At 31.0% G+C, this 22,546-nt stretch overlaps 1 protein-coding gene across 1 annotated transcript; it reads left to right on the forward strand.

Annotated features, from left to right (window-relative positions):
• Positions 1-4,582: 4,582 nt before the first annotated feature.
• LOC114725248 (uncharacterized) lies at positions 4,583-5,661 on the forward strand. The gene has a single exon (XM_028911732.1). The coding sequence runs from the start codon at positions 4,606-4,608 to the stop codon at positions 5,659-5,661; it is 1,056 nt and encodes a 351-aa protein (XP_028767565.1). The 5' UTR covers positions 4,583-4,605.
• Positions 5,662-22,546: the final 16,885 nt, after the last annotated feature.

The raw sequence follows: 22,546 nt of genomic DNA on the forward strand, positions 1-22,546 counted from the left end.
AGCCCATGAAGACAAGCTTCACATCCTAGGGACGAGGGTCATCTTCGTTCCGCGGATCCCTTCTCGTGGTTTTTTTTTTTTTTTTTGGGGTTATAGCCTTCTCTTTATCTTTTCCTCATACTACTATAATGCCACCTCACCTCGTTTTTTGTTTTTGTGTGACTAGTTTATGGGCTAAGTCCAAGAGTTTTATATTTTGGGCTTAGGCTCTTACCCATAAAAGGGCAAAAATATTACGAGTAAATATCTAATAAAACCCGTTGAGTTTGGCGAATGGGCCATTTCATTGTTTTGTGATGAAGCAATGTTTTACATTTGGCGTTTGAACCTATTTTAGAAGGTGTTTGGGGCTGTGTGAAAGTACTTTCCAAGAACATTTTTTTTGTAAAACGAGACGAACTCTTCTATATATTTATTTCTTATATCGTAAAAGTATTTTTAAAATTATGGTTTGATTTCTATTCAAACATCTCCTAAATAAGATTACCTTCAATACATATATTTGTACATAACCAAAAAAAAAGAAGAAGTAGTTGGTCATTTTTGGATTTATTAGTTTTACTATTTTATATTAATGTAAACCTTGCGAAAACTTACAGTACACGTACCACAAACAAGTCATATTATTGATAACCCGTAAGAGTGACTTGTTATAAATTTCACATGTAGTATTAATATTTCATGTTGGTTGATTAATAATGCTAATAGTTTTATATTATTAATTGATATAAATAAAAATGAAGTTATTATTTGCAAGAGCTTGGAATCAAACCTGATTAGAATTCTGGCAATTATTAATTTAAGAGGAGTTTGCTAATGTCATTGTGAAATAGTGGCATAAAAATTCACCCGTAACTAGAACGTCAATAGCATCATATGGTTTGTAATATTATCTCCAGTATTAATATAAGTCCTGGTTAACTAATTTGAAAAGATTAAAAAATTAGTTAAGTTAGTTATTTATAATAAAGATATTATTTTTTTTAAAATACCCTTATTAATATATATAATAATTAAAACTATTATTTGATGAAACCTTTAACGCAACTATTACAAGAACTATTTTAAAAAAATAAATAAATATAAGAGACAAAGTGTATTGGGGTCTTATACTTAAAATAAATTGAATATCAAACTAACTCTTATATTAAAAATAAGAGATAATAGTTCTAGATGTGATATTTCAATCACTCACTTTATCTCTTAAATTTATAATTTTTTCTAAACTTAATAACTAATGCAAATTTAGCAATTGGTTCCAATTCAGCACTTCACACTACTTTCCAAAAGAAAAAAAAAAACTTCAGAGAATCTGTTTCCCTTGGATTGTAATGCCATGGCAAAAGAACAAAAGGTTCAACCGATAAGATGCTGATATAGATCATAGATATCCCAACTCCATGAGAATATACAGACCTCAAATCAAAACAGATCAAGCATGAAACAGTAGTGTTATATATTGATAAGTCTGAGAAGGTTATTGTTGGGATAATAGAAGGATGGAAGAATAATAATTAATTGTGCAGCTCAAGTGTGTGATTAGCTAGCGATCATGCCTAATGATCGTTAATGGTGACAAGGGAGGTACCTTTGGACAGAAACCACCGACGAACTTTGCCGGAAATCAGACCAGAAAATCTCAATGAAGATACCAAACAAAAAGCCAGATCGGTGAAGAGATACGAACATTCATTGTAAACTTGCACACACTTTCTCAGAATTACACTGCTCATCATATATAATAAATTGCTCACCATCCTCATCGATCGATCTTCTCTCTCTCTCTCTCTCTCTCTCTGTTTTATTTTTTTCGCCAACGATCTTTGCTTCTCTCCCTAGCTTTGTTTGCTTGCTTCGATGCTCTTCTCACCGTGTCAACACACTTCTTTATTTGTCGTTCACCTTCATCCTGAATCCTGATAGGATCACATTACTTTTACTGAAATACCCTTACTTCTTCTGATTTGATCCTGATGACGTTTCAGTATTGACTTATTGTTTTATCTTTGCTAACTTCTAAGGGCCACGTGCTCTTGCTTTTTCCATTACTGGCGTGTACGGCGCCGTTGTAACTTTTCTCCCATTAATACTTATTACTTTATGCTAAAATATGATATAATTACATATAATTTAACCAGATAAAGCTGTGCAATATAAATAATACTCATCCAATCCTTAATATAAGATCTATTTAACTAATTTAATTAGATTAAGAAAGTTAGGTAAGTTAGTTAATTATAAGAAATATGACACGTTTTTCTTAAACAACCATAATCCTCTTTCTTAATACCTCCCCTCCTTCTTGTATTTGATTATGGTTGAAAGAATATCTATAGGGGTAATTTAGAGAAATTGATAAATATGAGAAATGGGTCTTATATTTAGGACCAAACTAACTCAACAATTAGGTCATATATTAAGGACCGAAGGAGTACAAATATATTTGGTTAATAAAAAATATTTTTTTAAAAGGTTAGATTTATGATTTTTAAAGTAAGAATTATAATCAAGCACTGTGAAGCAAGCTCATATGATTAGGGACTTGAAGTCATGGGAAAAAAAATTAGGGACTTAGAGGGTGTTTGAATGCCCCTAAAAATGCTTTTTAAAAGTATTTTTTTTCACAAATCGAAATAAACTCTTTTACATTTACTTCGTATACTGTAAAATCACTAAAATTATAGTTTTGTTTCTATCCAAATACCCTTTTAGAAAGGGTAAAATGTAATTAGAGATCCAAAATTTAAATCATTTTTATGTGAAAATAATAACAATATAGAGATGTGAAAGTCAATCCAACAATGCTGTAGAAGGGAGAGGAAACATTAGGAAAGAATTAGGAGGAGGGGTGAAAGGGTAATTTGGTTGGGATACGTGAGGACGCGACCAAATAGAAACAAAAATGGAGGTCAGAAGAGAGAGGAAGCAAAATGAGGACATGATGAACACATTCCCCCATCCTCCGTCCATGGATGGCCTTTGATTCCCTCCGTGTTCATATCCGTCTCTGCATCTAATGGCTAATACCATCAGGATGTCGACACCACTTTCTATATATGACAAAATTACAATGATATGTAAAAGGAACATAAAGAGATGGTAGAAATAAAAATTTAAGACAGATTTGTGTTCATAAGGGGGGATAAAACAGAGATTTGCAATAAACTCATGGAAAAAAAGTAGTGTGATGCCTATTGAAGAAAAAAAGTAAAACAGTAAAAATTTGATTGTTATGAATATTGCATGAGTGGATGTCCATAACCCCTAACCCTTAGAATTCTCATAGGATTCCTCACCTTCAAGTGTCATAAACTACATAACCTCCCTAATGAATGTTTTTGGGAGGAGTTTCTTATTGTTAATGCTATTATGATGTTCTTTATTCCTTTGTAACCTTAGTATAGGACTTCAATGCTTGGAGGCCTATAAATAGAGGGCATACATGAGGCATTTGTACCTTGAACCAAAGTGAATGAGAAAAGGCCATTGTCTTCTCTATCTCTTGCTTTCTTTTCTACTCTTCATTCTCCTTATTTCTTGTAGTTTTACAACACGTTATCAGCACGACCTTGCTCTGAAAATTTGAGGTATAAACCCTTCGTAAGATGATGCACTCTTCTCATCGTCTAATTATCTCCTTACTCAATCATCACAATATATATCTATGTATTGACTACATATTAACTTTATATTATCTCCTTTCTTAATTATCATGTTTTATATTATATAATGTTACTCTATTGTTCTTTTCTTTACATTTTAATTTTTTTTTTCATTATGTTATATATATTTATTTTATGTTAACATTCTGTTTTATTTTAAGTCATTTTATTTTTGTTGTCACATTGTAAAATATTATGTTTGTTTCAAATAATTGATGTAATTTATGTATCATCTCCATTTGGTATCTATGGTATTTTACATTATTTTATCTGTGTTGTACTAACTCTCATATACATATAATTTACAGTGTCCCATGTTGTTTTATCTATATTGTACTAACCCTTATATACATATATATATATATATTTACTGTTGTTTTATCTATATTGCACTAACTCTCATATATATATATATATATTTACACTGTTTATATATATATTATTTTTTCCTATCATTCTATTTGTTCGTATTTATTTATGTTGTTTATATATGTTGTTTATATAATTTATTTATAATAAGGCCTAATAATTTATATGTTGTTTATTCATTATTTATCAATTTATATTTATTTCGTTTATCTCACTGTAGCATTATTTTTATTTTTATTTTTAGTTTAATTTTTATTATATATTAGTTAGTCTATTGTAATATTTATATATTTATTTATATTACCGCATTTACATTACCCCCTTCCCCCTATATATATTTATATATACATTGTCTCTATATTATTATTGTAACTAATTATTTGTGTTGTTTATTTTTTTTCCCTCATATATGTTTATTTGTCATTGTTTATTTATTCATTTATTTTGTTTATAATTTTAAAGAATAATTTATTTATGGGTGACTTTTGAATCCTAATATTTTATTTATTGTGTTTCAGTGTGCATCAATTTTATTATAATTCTAATTTTTGTTATTATCATTTTAGTTTGATCCATGGCCAATCTTACCAAACTCGAGTTTACGGCTCTTGATATCACTGGAAAAAACTATTTGTCTTGGGTCTTAGATGCTGAAATCCACCTAGATGCCAAAGGTCTAGGAAGTACTATTTTACCTGGAAATGAAGCAACTAGCCAAGACAAGGCTAAGGCTATGATTTTCCTACGCCACCATTTGCATGAAGGGTTGAAAGCTGAATACCTGACGGTAAAAGACCCGTTAGAATTGTGGAATAATTTAAAAGAAAGGTATGATCATCAAAAAACGGTAATTTTGCCTAAAGCTCGTTATGAATGGATGCATTTGAGGCTCCAAGATTTTAAATCTGTGACTGAATATAATTCAGCAGTTTTCAAAATAAGTTCTCAATTGAAATTATGTGGTGAGAAAATAACAGATGAGGACTTATTAGAAAAAACATTTTCAACTTTTCATGCTTCAAATGTGCTCCTGCAGCAGCAATATCGTGAAAAGGGTTTTAAGAAATATTCTGAATTGATCTCATGTCTTCTTGTGGCTGAACAAAATAACGAGCTATTAATGAAAAATCATGAGATCCGTCCCACTGGATCAGCTCCATTCCCTGAAGCGAATGTGACTGTACGCAATAATCATCATACACGTGGACGCGGTCGTGGTCGTGGTCGTGGCCGAGACCGTGGTCGTGGTAGGGGACGCACAAATTACCGTCATTATGGTGGGGGAAGCAACAATTATAACCCAAATACCCACCAAAAGAAGAAACTTGGGGATGGGCAGAAAAAAGATAAGAATGGCCCTTCAAGAGTTGTTGAAAATCAATGTTACCGGTGTGGCATGAAAGGACATTGGTCACGTACCTGTCGTACGCCTGAGCATCTAGCAAAACTTTATCAGGCTTCTATAAAAAGAAGTTCAAATAATGTGGAAGCAAATTTGACTTTTCAAAGTGATGATGTGGAGGCAAATTTTGCATACAAAAATGATAATATCAATGAGCTAGATGATGTTAATGGCCTTGATGCTATGGCACATTTGGATGTGGCTGATTTCTTTGAGAATCATGATTAGAAGAATTTGGATAATTTTAGTTTGCTTTATTTATGCTTTTTAATTTAGTTTATGTTTATTTATTTCTCTTTTTTTAAGAGTATTATTAATCATGATGTACTTCGAATTTATATTAATGAATGTTTTTTTTTTCGGTGAAGAATATGGATGTTTCTCTTCCTTTTGTTGGGCACAAGAATGAAGATATATGCCTGATAGATAGTGCTACAACACACACCATACTCAAAGATAGAAAATATTTTTCTCATCTTACGATAAATAGTGCAAGCGTCAATACTATAGCGGGTAATACAAAACTAATTGAAGGCTCCGGAAGAGCAATTATAATATTACCCAGAGGAACAAAATTTGTTATTAATGATGCTTTATATTCCTCGAAGTCTCAAAGAAATTTATTAAGTTTTAAAGATATTCGCCAAAATGGATATCATGTTGAGACTATAAATGAGAAGAACATTGAATATTTGCATGTTACAATGGTAAGAAATGGAGAAAAATATGTCATGGAAGAATTACCGACATTATCTTCTGGTTTGTACTATACAAATATTAGTACAATTGAAACAAATGCTACGGTAAACCAGAAGTTTACTGATAAAGATACGTTTATTGTTTGGCATGATCGGTTAGGCCATCCCGGATCAACTATGATGCGAAGAATTATTGAAAATTCACATGGACACCCATTGAAGAGCCAGAAGATTCTTCAATTTAAAGAATTTTCATGTGCTGCTTGTTCTCAAGGCAAATTAATTATAAGGCCTTCATTGACAAAAATAGGAGTTGAATCTCCTGCATTTCTAGAGCGTATCCAAGGAGATATATGTGGACCTATCCATCCACCATGTGGACCATTCAAATATTTTATGGTTTTAATAGATGCATCTACAAGATGGTCCCATGTGTGTTTGTTATCAACACGTAATTTAGCATTTGCTAGATTACTTGCTCAAATAATTCGATTAAGAGCACAATTTCCAGACCATGCAATTAAGACAATTCGTCTTGATAACGCTAGTGAGTTTTCATCTCAAGTTTTTAATGATTATTGCATGGCAACTGGAATAACAGTAGAAAAATCTGTTGCTTATGTCCACACTCAAAATGGCCTAGCAGAGTCATTTATTAAACGCCTCCAATTGATTGCTAGACCAATGCTTTTGAGAACAAAACTTCCTATTTCAGCTTGGGGACATGCAATTCTGCATGCAGCAGCAATTATACGCATCAGGCCAACAAGTTATCATGAATTCTCCCCGTTACAATTGACTTTTGGTCGAGAGCCAAATATTTCCCATCTTAGAATTTTTGGATGTGCGGTATTTGTCCCTATTGCTCCACCACAACGCACAAAGATGGGACCTCAAAGAAGGTTAGGGATATATGTTGGCTATGAATCTCCTTCTATAATTAAGTATTTAGAACCATTAACAGGAGATTTGTTTACAGCACGTTTTGACGATTGTCATTTTGATGAGACAATTTTTCCAATATTAGGGGGAGATAATAAGCAGCTGGATAAAGAAATCATATGGAAAGCATTATCATTATCTCATCTAGATCCTCGTACACAACAATGTGAACTTGAAGTTCAAAGAATAATTCATTTGCAAAATATTGCAAATCAACTGCCAAATGCATTCACTGATCCTAAGAGAATTACTAAATCTCACATTCCAGCTGAAAATGCTCCAATTAGAATTGATGTCCCAGCAGGACAACTAGAAAGCGCAAGTGAAACCAAACCACGCCTGAAGCGGGGTAGACCAATCGGTTCCAAAGATAAAACTCCTAGAAAGAAAAAAGGAGCAAATAATCATGATGGTCATGATAGTCAAATTGAGGAGGCAAGTCCTATAGGAGAGGACCGAAACATAACTAATCAAAAGACCTCAGAGGAGGCTCAGGTACCTGAAAATAATGAAGAGATCTCAATAAGTTATGTTACTACAGGAAAAAGATGGAACCGAGAGAACACAGTTGTTGACAATATTTTTTCATATAATGTTGCTGTTGAAATAATTAATCAACATGAGGATCTTGAACCTACATCAGTTGAAGAATGTAGACATAGAGATGATTGGCCAAAATGGAAAGATGCAATTCAAGCAGAGTTAAATTCACTTTCAAAGCGTGAAGTTTTTGGACCTGTAGTCCATATACCAAATGGTGTGAAACCAGTTGGATACAGATGGGTCTTCGTGCGCAAACGAAATGAGAAAAATGAGATTGTTAGATATAAAGCACGGCTTGTAGCACAAGGATTTTCACAAAGACCTGGTATTGATTATGAAGAGACATATTCTCCTGTGGTGGATGCAATCACTTTAAGATATATAATTAGTTTGGCAGTCCATAGAAAACTTGAAATGCGTTTAATGGATGTTGTTACGGCATATTTATATGGTTCTTTAGATACTGAGATTTATATGAAAATCCCTGAAGGATTTAAATTGCCAGAGGCATGTAAGAATTCTCGAGAAAATTATGCAATTCGTTTGCATAAATCCTTATATGGATTAAAACAATCTGGAAGAATGTGGTATAACCGACTTAGTGAATATTTGTTGAGAGAAGGTTATAAAAATGATCCAATTTGCCCATGTGTTTTTATAAAAAGAAATGGATCAGAGTTTGTTATAATTGCTGTCTATGTGGATGATTTAAATATAATTGGAACTCCTGAAGAGCTTCAAAAAGCAGTTGATTGTTTAAAGAAAGAATTTGAAATGAAAGATCTTGGAAGAACAAAGTTTTGCCTTGGCTTGCAAATTGAGCACTTGGCAAATGGAATTTTCCTCCATCAATCAACTTATATTGAAAAAGTATTAAAGCGATTTTACATGGATAAGGCACATCCGTTATCTACTCCTATGGTTGTAAGATCACTGGATAAGGATAAAGATCCTTTTCGTCCTCAAGAAGATGAGGAAGAACTTCTTGGTCCTGAAGTACCATATCTCAGTGCCATAGGTGCATTAATGTATCTTGCTAATTCAACACGACCTGATATTGCATTTGCTGTTAGTTTATTGGCAAGATTTAGTTCTTTCCCAACAAGAAGGCATTGGAATGGAATTAAGCATATATTTCGATATCTTCGAGGGACAATTGATATGGGATTATTTTACTCTAATGAATCAGAATCACAATTAATTGGCTATGCAGATGCAGGATTTCTATCAGATCCACATAAAGGCAAGTCTCAAACAGGATATTTATTTATTTGTGGAGGTACAGCGATCTCATGGCGTTCAACAAAACAAACTTTATCAGCTACCTCATCAAATCATGCGGAAATAATTGCAATTCATGAGGCAAGTCGAGAATGCGTTTGGCTGAGGTCAGTGACTCAACATATTCAAAAAATGTGTGGTTTTTCCCTTGAACAGAAGATTCCAACAGTATTATATGAAGACAATACAGCATGCATAGCTCAATTAAATGGAGGATATATCAAAGGAGACAGAACAAAACATATTTCTCCAAAGTTCTTTTTCACTCATGATCTTTTGAAAAGTGGTGATATAGATGTTCAACAAATTCGCTCATGTGACAACCTTGCTGATTTGTTTACCAAGACACTGCCGACTAGAACATTTGAGAAGTTAGTGTATGGTATTGGAATGCGCAGACTTAAAGACTTAAAATGATGTTATCATTAGGGGGAGTAAATATTGTGTACTCTTTTTCCTTCACTGGGTTTTTGTCCCAATGGGTTTTTCCTAGTAAGGTTTTAATGAGGCACAATACTCATTATGGACATCCAAGGGGGAGTGTTATGAATATTGCATGAGTGGATGTCCATAACCCCTAACCCTTAGAATTCTCATAGGATTCCTCACCTTCAAGTGTCATAAACTACATAACCTCCCTAATGAATGTTTTTGGGAGGAGTTTCTTATTGTTAATGCTATTATGATGTTCTTTATTCCTTTGTAACCTTAGTATAGGACTTCAATGCTTGGAGGCCTATAAATAGAGGGCATACATGAGGCATTTGTACCTTGAACCAAAGTGAATGAGAAAAGGCCATTGTCTTCTCTATCTCTTGCTTTCTTTTCTACTCTTCATTCTCCTTATTTCTTGTAGTTTTACAACATGAGTTGGTTTTACATGTACAAAGAAAATTAAAGTGTTTATGTGAAGCCTTTGACAATGGCTAGAGGAAGATCAGAGATAGTGCTCAATAAAATTATTAAATAAAATTTTTAGTTAATAATATATCTAAAAATTTGGTTGTTAAATGAATACAATAGCATCATGTGATCTATGTAGCAAACCCCACCTAATAGAATAAGGTTGTTGTTACTATACATATATAGATTGCTTTACTAATTATTACTTTTTAGAGAATTGGATTTAGTTCTAAATATAATATCTTAGTTCACTTTGTTTCATATGTTTTTCAAAATGTCTATATTGAATGTAAGACTCCCACCAAAGTGTAGTTCCAATACATAAGATTATAGAGGGTAATTTAAGAAAGTTAATGTATATTTTTTATAAATAACTAATTTAATTAAGTTTTTTAATTTTTTTTCAAACTAGCTATCCAATTCTTATATTAAGGAATGAAAATAGTATTTTATTTATGATTCCCAGCCTTCAAATTTTTAGAATACTTTCATCTGTTTTCTCTAAATACTTTTCTGGTCTTATTTATAAGTCAAAAAAAGAATTTTTTCTATTTATAAGTTGTTTTATTAAATTTTTAGCATAAATGTACTATTTTACATTTCATTTATTATAGTGTAGATAATTATTTTTTTAAAAGATGTATATATTAAATAGATAAAATTAAAAATTTATTATATTTTAACGAGAAATCAATATATTTTAAAATTTTTCTTAATCTGTGTGAAATTTACTGTAAGCATATGTAAGAATATGATAGATAAGATAAGAGAAGTAACTGTTTTCTTAAGAAGCACACTCAAGTAAAACATTTAAAATCTTCAATTGTAAAATCCCTTGCGTGGGTGTGAGCGGGCAATATGGTTAGTTATGAACCTATCATAAATCAATTAAACGCACTTGAAAAGATTGTTTAAATGGAAAAGGTTTACAATGACTAGAATAAATGGAAAACTTGGATCCAGCAAAATTAGTTTACGATGTGCTAGACATTGGGCCTCCTTAAGTTCCCCGGCTGCCTGGCCCATACACATGGGGGCATCGTCATTCTGCGCGTCGATGATGTTGCCGCATCAATTAATGTTGAAGGAAATGAAAACGACACAAGGCTTATAAGGTCGCCATGCAAAAATAACAATCACTCATTTCCCATTGACCCTTGTTTAATGGGTTGTTCAACTCTGCGGTCAATTCCTGGGAAGCAAAAAAGGATAGCTTCATAAATATGAACACTTCAAAGTTTCTTATCTTACATCTTAAATGAGTTCCCACAATTGAGCCAAGAATTTGTCATAAATATACCCACTTCATACCTTCTTGCTTCTTAAAACCGCCATGGCCGCCTCCACTACCCATGCTGGTTTTCTATTCCTGTGGTTACTATTTGCATCCACCTTCCACTTAGGCTCTTGTTCACTGAAACCCCATTGCTGTGAAATGGAGAAGCATGCACTCTTAATCTTCAAGAAAAGTGTCATTGATCCAACATTCTCCCTCTTTTCTTGGTCTGTCCAGAAAGATTGCCGTGAGTGGGTTGGTGTTCGTGTGACAACATCATAGGTGGTGTCATTAGTCTTGATTTGGGTTGTAAGTTCTGACTGCTTGAATTTGGGAGGTGAAATCAACTTACCCTTATTTTTGCTTGAATCTCTGAAGTTACTGGATTTGAGTGGAAATTACTTCCAAGCTATGAATTTATGCGCTTCGAGTGTGTATCACAACTTGTCAAAAACTATGTCTCCTCATTCATGTGGAAATTTCTCCAACCTCAGTATCTTGACTTGTCATATAATGTAAACCTTCATATAAATGACATTCAATGGATCTCTCATTTTCCATCTTTGAAAAGTCTTCATCTTAATGGCATTAGTATGCATAAGGAAATCCATTGGATTCAGCGTATCAGCTGGCCACCTTATCTATCAGAGTTGGTTTTGAGAAGTTGTCAGCTTGCTGATATAATTCCTAGTGTTGGATGGTTTGTCAATTTTTCTTCCCTTCAGTCACTTGACCTTTCAGAAAACCATTTTGATTTTGAAGTTTCTAAGCTGGTGTCAAATCTCAGTGACCAAATTTCTGCTATCATCCTTGAAAGCAACAAATTAAAAGGCCCAATACCAGACACCTTAAGAAGTCTTAGAAATCGGAAATACTGGATGTTGGGTGGAAATGAATTGAATGGGACAATTCCAGGTTGGTTTGGTGAATATAAGCATCTGTGGGAACTTGAATTTTATGGGAATTCATTACAAGGTTCTATTCCTGCTACCATAGAAAATTTGTCAAGCTTAGGGGGTGTTTAGATAGGAACCAAACTATGGTTTTAAAAGTGCTTTTATAGTTTACGAAGCAAATATATAAATGAGTTTGCATCATTTTGTGGAAAAGTGCTTTTAGGAAGTGTTTTTGGCAATAGCCAAACACCCAGCTCAGTTACAATCACCCGCATGGGTTTCTCCCATCAAGTCTGGGGAAGATTTCAAACTTGCAGAATTTGCTTCTTGAAGGCAAGTCATTGGTCGGGGTGGCATAAAAAATGAACTTCACCAAACTCACAAAACTTCAGATTCTAAACTTCAGCTCATCAAGTTTTATCTTTGACATAGACTCAAACTGGGATCTGTTTTTTCCAAAATGGTTATATTCTCTAGAATATGTTCATTATCTGAACATTTCTGGCTTAGGAATGTTCTCCATTGTTGAGGACAAGCTTTGGAGCCTTGCCACGGAGAACCACCGTTCTTGATCTATCCAACAACTTGATTAGTAGCGACTTGTCAAGTGTCTGCTAAATTCTGGTGTGATTGACCTAAGAAATAACAAATTCATGGGTAGGCTCCCATGTTTATCACCAAATGTTATGATGTCCAAGATGGAAAATAACTCTCTATCAAGGTCTGTTTCACCACTTTTGGGTCATCCAATAAATAAGAGCAACCAATTGAGGTATCTGAACTTGGCTCACAATCTTTTTTCTAGGGAACTTCCAAATTGCTTCACAAACTGGAAATTTCTGGTTTATGTAAATCTAGGAAGCAATAACTTGAAGGGTGGCATTCGTAACTATGTGGGCTCTTTATCTGAACTTCAATCCTTACATTTTCCTAAAAACCAGTTGTTTGGTGATATACCTTTTTCTCTGCAAAATTGTAGTAGCTTGAGACTGCTTAATGTAACGGAAAATAACTTTTCAAGATTTGAACTTAGCTGGATGAACCAAAACAGTAACTAAGATCCAATCAACTTAAAGGCAATATTCCATCAAAAATATGCCAACTTTCATCTCTTATGATATTAGATCTTGCAAATAACAGATTGTCTGGATCAATCGCTAAGTGTCTTCATAATATCAGCTCCATGATTTTCACTAATACTTCAGCAGAACATGAGTTTGACATTCTCTCCAGAAAATCAAAATATGTTAGTGTTTCACCTGACACTCTCATGCTTCTTATGAAAGGTCAAGAGTTCAGCTATAGCACCAACCCAAAGCTAGTGCTTATGATTGATCTTTCAAGGGATAACTTGTCTGGAGTTCTTCCTCCACAATTTTTGCGCTTACGGGCTTGCAGTCTTTAAACTTGTCTCAAAATCATTTGATGGGCAAGATATCTGAAGAGATTAGAGACATGAAACTCTTGGAATCATTGGATCTCTCAAAGAACCAAATTTCTGGTCCAATTCCAGAGAACTTATCTGTCGGATCTTTTCTCAGTCACTTGAACCTGTCATTCAACAATTTTATTGGTAAAATCCCTACAGGGACCCAACTTCAAAGTTTTGATCCACTAAGCCATACAGGCAATCCTAAACTCTGTGGAGAACCTTTGACAAAGAATTGCACACAAGGTGAAAAATTAGACAACAAAGAGCTATATAGAGGAGAAGATGAATCCAAAGAATTCTTGTTTGGGCTTTATATCGGCATTGGAGATGGATTTGCTGTAGGATTTCGGGTACTTTGTGTCACATTTTCTTCAACTGGAGATGTAGTCATGCTTATTTCAAGTTTGTTAACTAGGTGAATGACAAGCTTTATGTTTTCTTTGTCTTGAAGATGAAGTCCTTCCATTGAAATCCATCTTCTTGTTGTCCTGTTGAATTGGTAAGCAAAAATATAGACCAAGTATTGTATTAATGAATAAAAACTTTCTTCTTATGAAATAAAATTGTTATATTATCACTTCTTTGAGTTGTGTCGATCAATTATAATTTTTATTATCATTTATCTACACTTCATTTAATTGAAAGGCATTTCTTTTTAGTACTATTATTTATCTACATTACTACAAATCTTACAAAATACTGTAATCTTAATATTATACGGTAATCAATTTGCTTTCTTTGGATTGTAATTTATTTTTAAAAAAAAATTGATATAATTTTCAATCCCACATCAACTTGTTTGCTCACCAATAGTTTGAAAATTTCCGGAAGGGTAATTGCTAATTGCTAACCACATGGAACTTAGCATAAACTGGAAAACTTACTTTTTATGACAACAAAAGATGCTTCATTATTAAACAAAAAGGCTTATATAAAACTAACCAACATCTAGAGATACACATTATATTTGACCAATTAAATTCATTAATACTTTTAAATTTAAATATTTAAATTCAAATGGTGTGGAAAGTTATGTTATGGAAATATAAAAACAATGCCCTATCTGACCCGAAGATTTTACTATATAGATATGCCACTTGCCAGAGCCAAATTTTGTTTCTAAAGCCATCCATTAATGTCAATATCCATTAGTCCAGAGTGACATTACAATAGCTTTTACATTTGAGAGATGATATAATTCCAATGTGTGCTTTAAAATGATCAATATTCTTAAAAAATACTCTAAGAAGTAAAAATGTCATTTAATTCTTGGGAAAAAGAAGATTATGCCATATGCCAACTCACTTTTGGCATTCGTAAAAAATGATCTTAAAACAAAATAGGCCATGTTTCTCTCTCTGGCAAAAAAGTGACATGTTTCTCAATTAAAGATGAATCAAATTATTTAGGGTAAAATACTCGACCTTTTTAGTTTACATCAATTATGCAGACTCCTCTTTTATTTTAAAAACATATAGTTTAGTCTAACTAGTTAATATTGTTAGGAATATTCTAAAAATATTTTAAAAATATTATTTTTAATTGAAATTTATATTGAAATAAATTTTATTTACTATTTTACCTCTAATTCTAATAAATTTTTAAATTATATTTTTACAGTTACAGGAATTTTATTTAGTTAAGCTAAATATAAAAGACTTGATTAAAAATTTAACTAATTTTTAATAAATATATATACTTGACTAAATATGTTTATAAATTTTTGTATTAAAACTGTGTTTAAAATTTTTGAATTATAAATTTAAATAATTTATAAAATCTTTTAAACTTATATCGTTTAAACTTTAAGATAAACAAAAACTATATATTTGAAATATGTTTTTGCAATATAAAAGATATCAAAGTAAATAATTTTCAATAAATATGATAAAATATTAAAATTATGAAATTTTATGATTTGGATCAAAACTAACAAATTTTATAACATATCAGGAATTTTAAAAATATATGTGTTGGAATTATATTTTGATTTATAAAGAATATTTTTTGGAAAATATAAATGTCTAAATAATTATTAAGTTAAAAGGGGCATTTTAGTCAAAAAAATAATTTAAAATCAAACTTAATAGTTAACTAACAGTTTAAATGGATGGAAATGAGATTTTAAAAATAGAAAGGAAGTTTGTGTAACATACGTAGGTTTTCTGTGATTAAAATAAAATAGATAGGTGATCAGTGTATTTTACTCAATTATTTATAACTTGTAAATTATGTTTAATTGATATTCAAATTTATTGATGATCATATTTTACATTAATTTTTTAATCAAACGTTATATGGAGATTGACGTTGACTTTAAAAAGGACATCCCATAGTATAAAGAGAAATATACCAATTATTGAAGCAATACTTGATTCCATTAAATTGTATTTATCGTTAAAAAAACAAATATATTATAATGTTGTTGATCTATATATACTTTCTGGACACTAACTTGTGTATTATCACAAGTGTGGGAAGATGTAATAATTTACAATTATTTATAAGATAAATATTTAAAAAATTAATTTTTTTGACACATCGATCATCAATCATATGTTTTGAAACGTTCATGCATCTCAAGCCCTTCTAAAATCACACAACTCACTAAAAAAATTTATAAATGCCAATTTAAGGAATCAACAAACTAAATACAATAAAAAAATTGCAAAAATAATAATAGAGAAATGATCTCAAAGACTCAAAATAAGCAAACTAATAATAGTCCTTATCATATCCATCACTGGTTTAGATGGTGTTAGAGAGTAACCCTATCTGAGTCAGTTATGAGCCTGCATAAAGCGCTTTTGATTGACATTTTATGGGTGTGGAATAAGAGAATCTTACCCAAATGAGGGAAGTTAACTAAGGTCTTTACCTCTCATTAATCCTAAACTTTAAGGTTAACTATCTCATCAAAGAAAGATTGTTGTACTGCTTTAAAATAGTTTGTATTCGTCTCTCACAAATCTAATTTATTTTGACTCACTTTACCTAATATCAGAGCTTAGTTATAATTGATGAAGCACTCACAATAAGTTTAACATGTGATCTTTGCTCCTTCTCATTTTCTCCTCCTTTAATGCCTTCTATAGATAGGCAGTGAAGAACTCTTCCAAATAGTTTTTCATATCCTTATTATGTTTAAATTCCTCAAAATCTATACTCTCCAAAAAGTGTTTACAACATATATATGATGCTGAGCAGTAGTCGTGTTCCTTCGTCTTCTTTAACTGCTATCCATAGTCAAACTGTAATATTCAAGCATTTATTATAATAAAAATATGCCACTCTAGTTCTTTTTGTAGTTTAGATAAAAAAGAATTTGAGAGATAGGTAAACAAAAGTTTAATGATATGTAAGGGTTAATAGAGGATAAATTCAAAATCGGAGCCTTTGGATACAACCAAAATAAAACTTCTGCTAATTGGGTTACAGTTTCATCTCTTGTTATATTATATATTTTAGTAGATCGAGTTTATATTTGTCTCTTACAAATCTAACTAGTACGGCACCCGTGCAATGCACGGGTTTGAATTAGTATTTCTTCATATATTATAAAAAGTTCAATGACTATGTAGTGATTAGTTAAATTAGTTAAATTCATATATACGCTTCTGTCACCAAAAAAAAAATTGATATATATGCTCAAGATATAAGACTAAAAATTTTCTTTGTGAGTAATATTGAAAGTTCTTTTTTGTGATGTTTCTATCATTCAAGATCACTATTTTCAAAATATTTACAGCGTCATTGCTCTTAAATGTTTTATATGCTCTTCTAACATGTTTTACTAATATAATCACAATTAACCATACATCATTACAAAGACAAATTGACTTCACTTATAATATTGTTTTGTATAAACATGATTGAAGCACTTAATTTTGGTGGAAGACCAAGTATCCACTTCCATACATAAATAATTATTTAAATTTTTTATTTTTCCAATTTGAGATTAAAAATACACTCGTATAATTTAATTTGACAACTACCATCAACAATGTAAACTATAAATCATTATTGGATGGGACGTGTGTTCATTCTTTCTTAGTTATAGCTTCCTATTCTAAATATAAGATCCCATATGTATGTTTAAAATAAAAATGAGATCATAAAATATAGTTATTTGATTTTTATGTTTTTCTTAATTTAAAATTTAAAATATTTATTCAAGATTTTTATTCCGAATCTAAAATGAACCTTAAGTATTAAAAATCTGAAGAAAAACAACACTGCATACAAGTCCTTTTCTATTAAAAATGAAAATAATGCCATAATGTCTTAATGGCATAATCTTATATATTTTATTTTTCGCTTGAACTCAGTATTACATACTTCAATTTTTTTAAATAAAAATATGATTGCATATCAATAAGGTGCAATACAATAAAGTCCTCTACTTTTTTATGTCAATGACAAAGATGTCCCACTCAAAATCACCGTGAAAAGCTCATGTTAACTATCGTAAAAGGCCTCTTTTATCATATTGTAGGTGCCCGTGCATAATTCTTATATGCTCTACTAACATTTTAAGTCAACAAAAGCTTGAATAACATGAAAAATTTTGCACCTACATGTTTATTAAAAGCATCCATTCCCATATCATAGTTAGGGGGTGTTTGGCTTTTTTGCCAAACCATGGTTTGGTTTGCCAAACCATGGTTTGGCAAAAAATTTGCCAAACACCCCCATTTTTTTAGAAACCAAGGTTTTGGGCAAAACCAAGGTTTTGGGCAAAACCAAGGTTTTGGGCAAAACCAAGGTTTTGCCCAACAAAACCTTGGTTTCAGATAAGTAGGCGGAGAGACAATTCTACGGAGGGAACAAGCACGTGGGGGAGGGGGGACTCATTCAGCACGCTGGGGGGGGAGTGTACGCATTCAGCTCAGGGGTACAATTATTTGGCAAAATAAATCATTTTTTTAAAAACATATTTATTTATTTTATTAATATATATACACACTAATTTCTTATTATTTATATTATTTATGCCATATAATAAAAAGGACATAAGTTTAAATGATAATTACATATAATATATATTTCATAATATATGTTTATTTGAAGTACTACCTCCGGTCCTTATTATAAGACCCCGTTTGACTTTTTGTTTGGTCCTAATTATAAGACCCCAATCCATTTTGTCTCTCATATTTATGCATTTTTTTCCAAAATAATCCTTCTAATAATGATAGTTCTAGCCAATACACTTAATTAGCAAGGATATTTTAGGAATGACAACACTTATTTATTACAAATAACTAACTTAACTTACTTCCTTAATTTCCTCAAATAAGTCAATTGGGTCTTATAATTAGGACCGGAGGTAGTAATAAATTTATTAATAATATATATAATTATCATTTAAACTTATGTCCTTTTTAGTAATTTCTACATATCAAAAAGCACTTCTGACAATAATTATCCAAACACTCTCACTTTATCAGAATCACTTTTCCAGAAAATCTATTCTTTCAAAATCTATTCTCTCCAAAATCTATTCTCCAGAAGCTATTCTGCAAACCATGGTTTTGCCTCATCCAAACACCCCCTTAATGTTGTTCCTTAGACCTTGTGTTGGCTCCCATTTCAATATCACTTTGAATAGATGGCTGGCCTCTACTGTCACCAACAAATGAATCCTACAAGAAGATGAAGGAAGAAAAAGATATCATGGAAATTAAACTCTCTCCTTTTTGTGCCATCCAAATTCAAGAAATCGTGGAGATGATGATCCAATCGTGAGCACTACGGAGAAGAAACATGTCCAAATAAGAACAACAAAATCAATGAGATGATGAGATAGAGAGCAGAGTAGATAGAACCATAATGAAACCTATAGGCGTAGATTCATAAGACTTTGAAGTTTGAGTATCTCATAAAAATTATTGAGAAGAAACAGCTTAATATAGGGCTGTTTGAATCATCCAACAAATTCTCCCCTTCTTAACTTCTCATATATGCAAGGAACAAAAAACCAGACCGGACACTAAACCAGTTGAGATAGTGGTTCAAAGGTCAGTTGGTCGAACCGGGGTCAACTTAAGATCCAACCAGTCATATTAAAATAATATAATTTAATTAAAAATAACAAAATATAACAACATTAACAATCACTAATAACAAAATATAAGAAAATATGACAATAATTTGATTGTAATAATAACAAAGTATAACAACATTGAGAACTTTGATCTTTATGGTTCATCATTAATTAAAATTAATAATCATTGATGCTAAAATTATCATTAAAATTCATTTAAATCTATAGGGGCTGATATATTAGAAGCTGCATGAGAAAAAATAAGACTAATAACAACCTAATCATTCAAAACGGTTTATTACCGGTTTGTACCTATTTTCATCATTTCATACCGATTTGACCAGTTCTCTACCAGTTCAACTTTTTCCTAGTTTAGTATCCAAACCAAACCTATCCACTGACAGGTTCACCGGTTTACCGATTGAATCGACTGGTCCGAACTGGTTTTTTGTTCATTACATATATGATATATGATATGATATGATTTAAAATTCAAATTTAAAAAGTTTTGAAAATATTGTAAATTTGTAACTTTTTTTTATAGGAATTGTGGTTTTAATCACAAAAAATGAAAAATAAAAATTAAGAAAAACATGAGGAAGTGGAGAAAGGGGGTAAAAGGTGATGGAAGTTACTTTAACTTCCTGCTTAATTGTAATTTTATTCAAAATAGGAGATGATATTATGATTCTTTACATTGTTTATCGCAACGATGAGCACCATGTGATCATCATTATAATGCAATCTAAAGAATCCAAAATCTAATATAAATGGTTTAGGTTTAAAATTTTTAATTTACAAATTTTTAATGATACATTTATTTTTTAAAGATATGTTAGTTATGATGTTATATTTATTTTAAATTATGTATCTATTAAAGCAAAAAATTGATTAAAATATGTAAAAAAAATTTAAATTCAATCTGAATCATCTAAAATCAATTTGGATGATCCAAATTGTGATGGGCACTCCATGCTCATCATTGTGATAAGCATGAAATGTGCTCTTTCCTTCATGTGGCCATCAATTTTGAGGCAACTGAGATCATGATAATGAGAAGTGGAAGTTTTTAGGAAGCAAAATAAATAAAATATCCCCTAGAAAGCCACGGGTAGGGAGATATTGGTTAAATCACGACCGTAACCATAAATCATAAATATAGGATTTGAGTTATATAAATATGATAATAAATTAGATATAAATAAAAAAATCTTTATAGTTGTTTATTTATTGCTAAAACCAGCCATGTTAACCAATTTTGTTTACGACCAAAAAAAAAATTGCATACACAATGTTACAAGTTTTGTTTCGTTGTATTTCCATTTTGATCTAAAATTAATATTTTTATTTACATAAATGGTAGCAGAAGGGGTTGGAGCAAATAATCTAAATATACATTACGTAATATATATTATAATCACAAAGTTAAGAACTTAGAAACATTACATAATAACGTGTGACCTAAAATCTGTCTATTTAAAAATATAGATAAGAAAAGTATATATTTAGACTTAATATCGTAATCTGGCCACACACAAAAAAAAGACCCAAGATCGTATCCGTTCAAGAAATATTATATACAATTTATTTTGGAGGATCATAAAAATTGCAATTACGTAAGAGGATCAAAAAAATCAACATATAAATTTACAAAAGCTAAATTTCACGTAGCTAAATTAAGCCTCGTACATTACCATCTACATTACCTCCCCACATTCTATTTTGCACAAAAAATAAAATTTATCCAACAAAAAATTCAAAGGAATTATTTTTAATTCTTGTAATCAATTTCAGTGAGTCATAAAAACAAAAGTTCCATATAATATTATTACTTATTTACAGTGGCAACAAAAATAATTTTTTTTTAGCACTGGTTCAAAAAAATTAATTGCCATCCCTTAATTATGCACTACCATGCTCGCTGATTAAAATAATGGTGTGTTCACGCTGCACTGAAGGAGAAAAACATAAAAGACATGGAAAAAAATTGTTTAAAGAAAAAGAACTCCAGAACATATAATCCTTTATGTAATATGATTATACTATAATTTATTATGCCATGGTTAATATACACTAAGGGAATGAGTGAGTAAGAATAATAAGTTAAACTGAATGCTGAGAATCAATTAATATTCATGTAAAACAAAGATACACTAAAACGTAGATAAACATAAAAACTGCATTTGGCGAAGAAGAACGAAAATAAATGCCTAATAAATCCAGTGATATTTTTTCAACATATACAAGCAGATCTTGCATATCCTAAGGTAATATATGTAGAAATTTTAAATATAAAACGTTATTACCTATAATGATTTTTGTATTGTCATATATTATATATATAAGGGAATAAATCAATACTTTAATCTGTTTTATTTTTTGCTCAAAAAAAATAACCTGTTTTATTTTTGCCATTTAAAAATAATATGAACTCCTAACCCCTTAATCAGCGATTGACTTGGAGAGTGGCTGTTGCCCATTATGAAAAAACTGTCCATGGCCACAGCAACCCACTACCCACGTAAATAGGAAGAAATTATTATCAAATAAGTAAAAAAAATAAAACATAAAAAAACACAAAATCAGCGATTAACTAAGGAAAACATAAATACAAAATAAAAATTTTTAAATACAAAAAACGCTATCACCTATAATGAGTTTTTATTATCATATGCTATATTTATAAAGGAATAAATTAATATCTTAATAACATGTTTTATTTTTGCCATTTAAAACATATCTTAATAGGGGAGGATTTGAAGGGGAATGGCAATATTTTACCATGTTGTGACCATTATGTCCATATTTTGTCATGTTGTGATCATTATGCCCATATTTTGTCATGTTGTGACTATTATACCTATATCTTAAATAAAATAAGAACAAAATTGTCCATATTAAAATATTTTTCCCTCCCCTCCCTTTTTTTTTATAAATCCAAACAAGATAATATTAAAATCCTTCCACTCCCCTCCCCTTCCTTCCATTAAAATCCCTCCCCTCTCCTTTCTTTCATTGAGCCAAACATACCCTTAAAGTTTTTATATAGAATCGGAGGGAGTACAGTTTAAACATATACTCCTAAGCATGTTGATA

The sequence above is a fragment of the Neltuma alba genome, unplaced genomic scaffold (assembly GCF_004799145.2).
Source record: "Neltuma alba isolate B1F8T4 unplaced genomic scaffold, ASM479914v2 tig00012235_pilon, whole genome shotgun sequence".
Lineage (NCBI taxonomy): Eukaryota > Viridiplantae > Streptophyta > Magnoliopsida > Fabales > Fabaceae > Neltuma > Neltuma alba.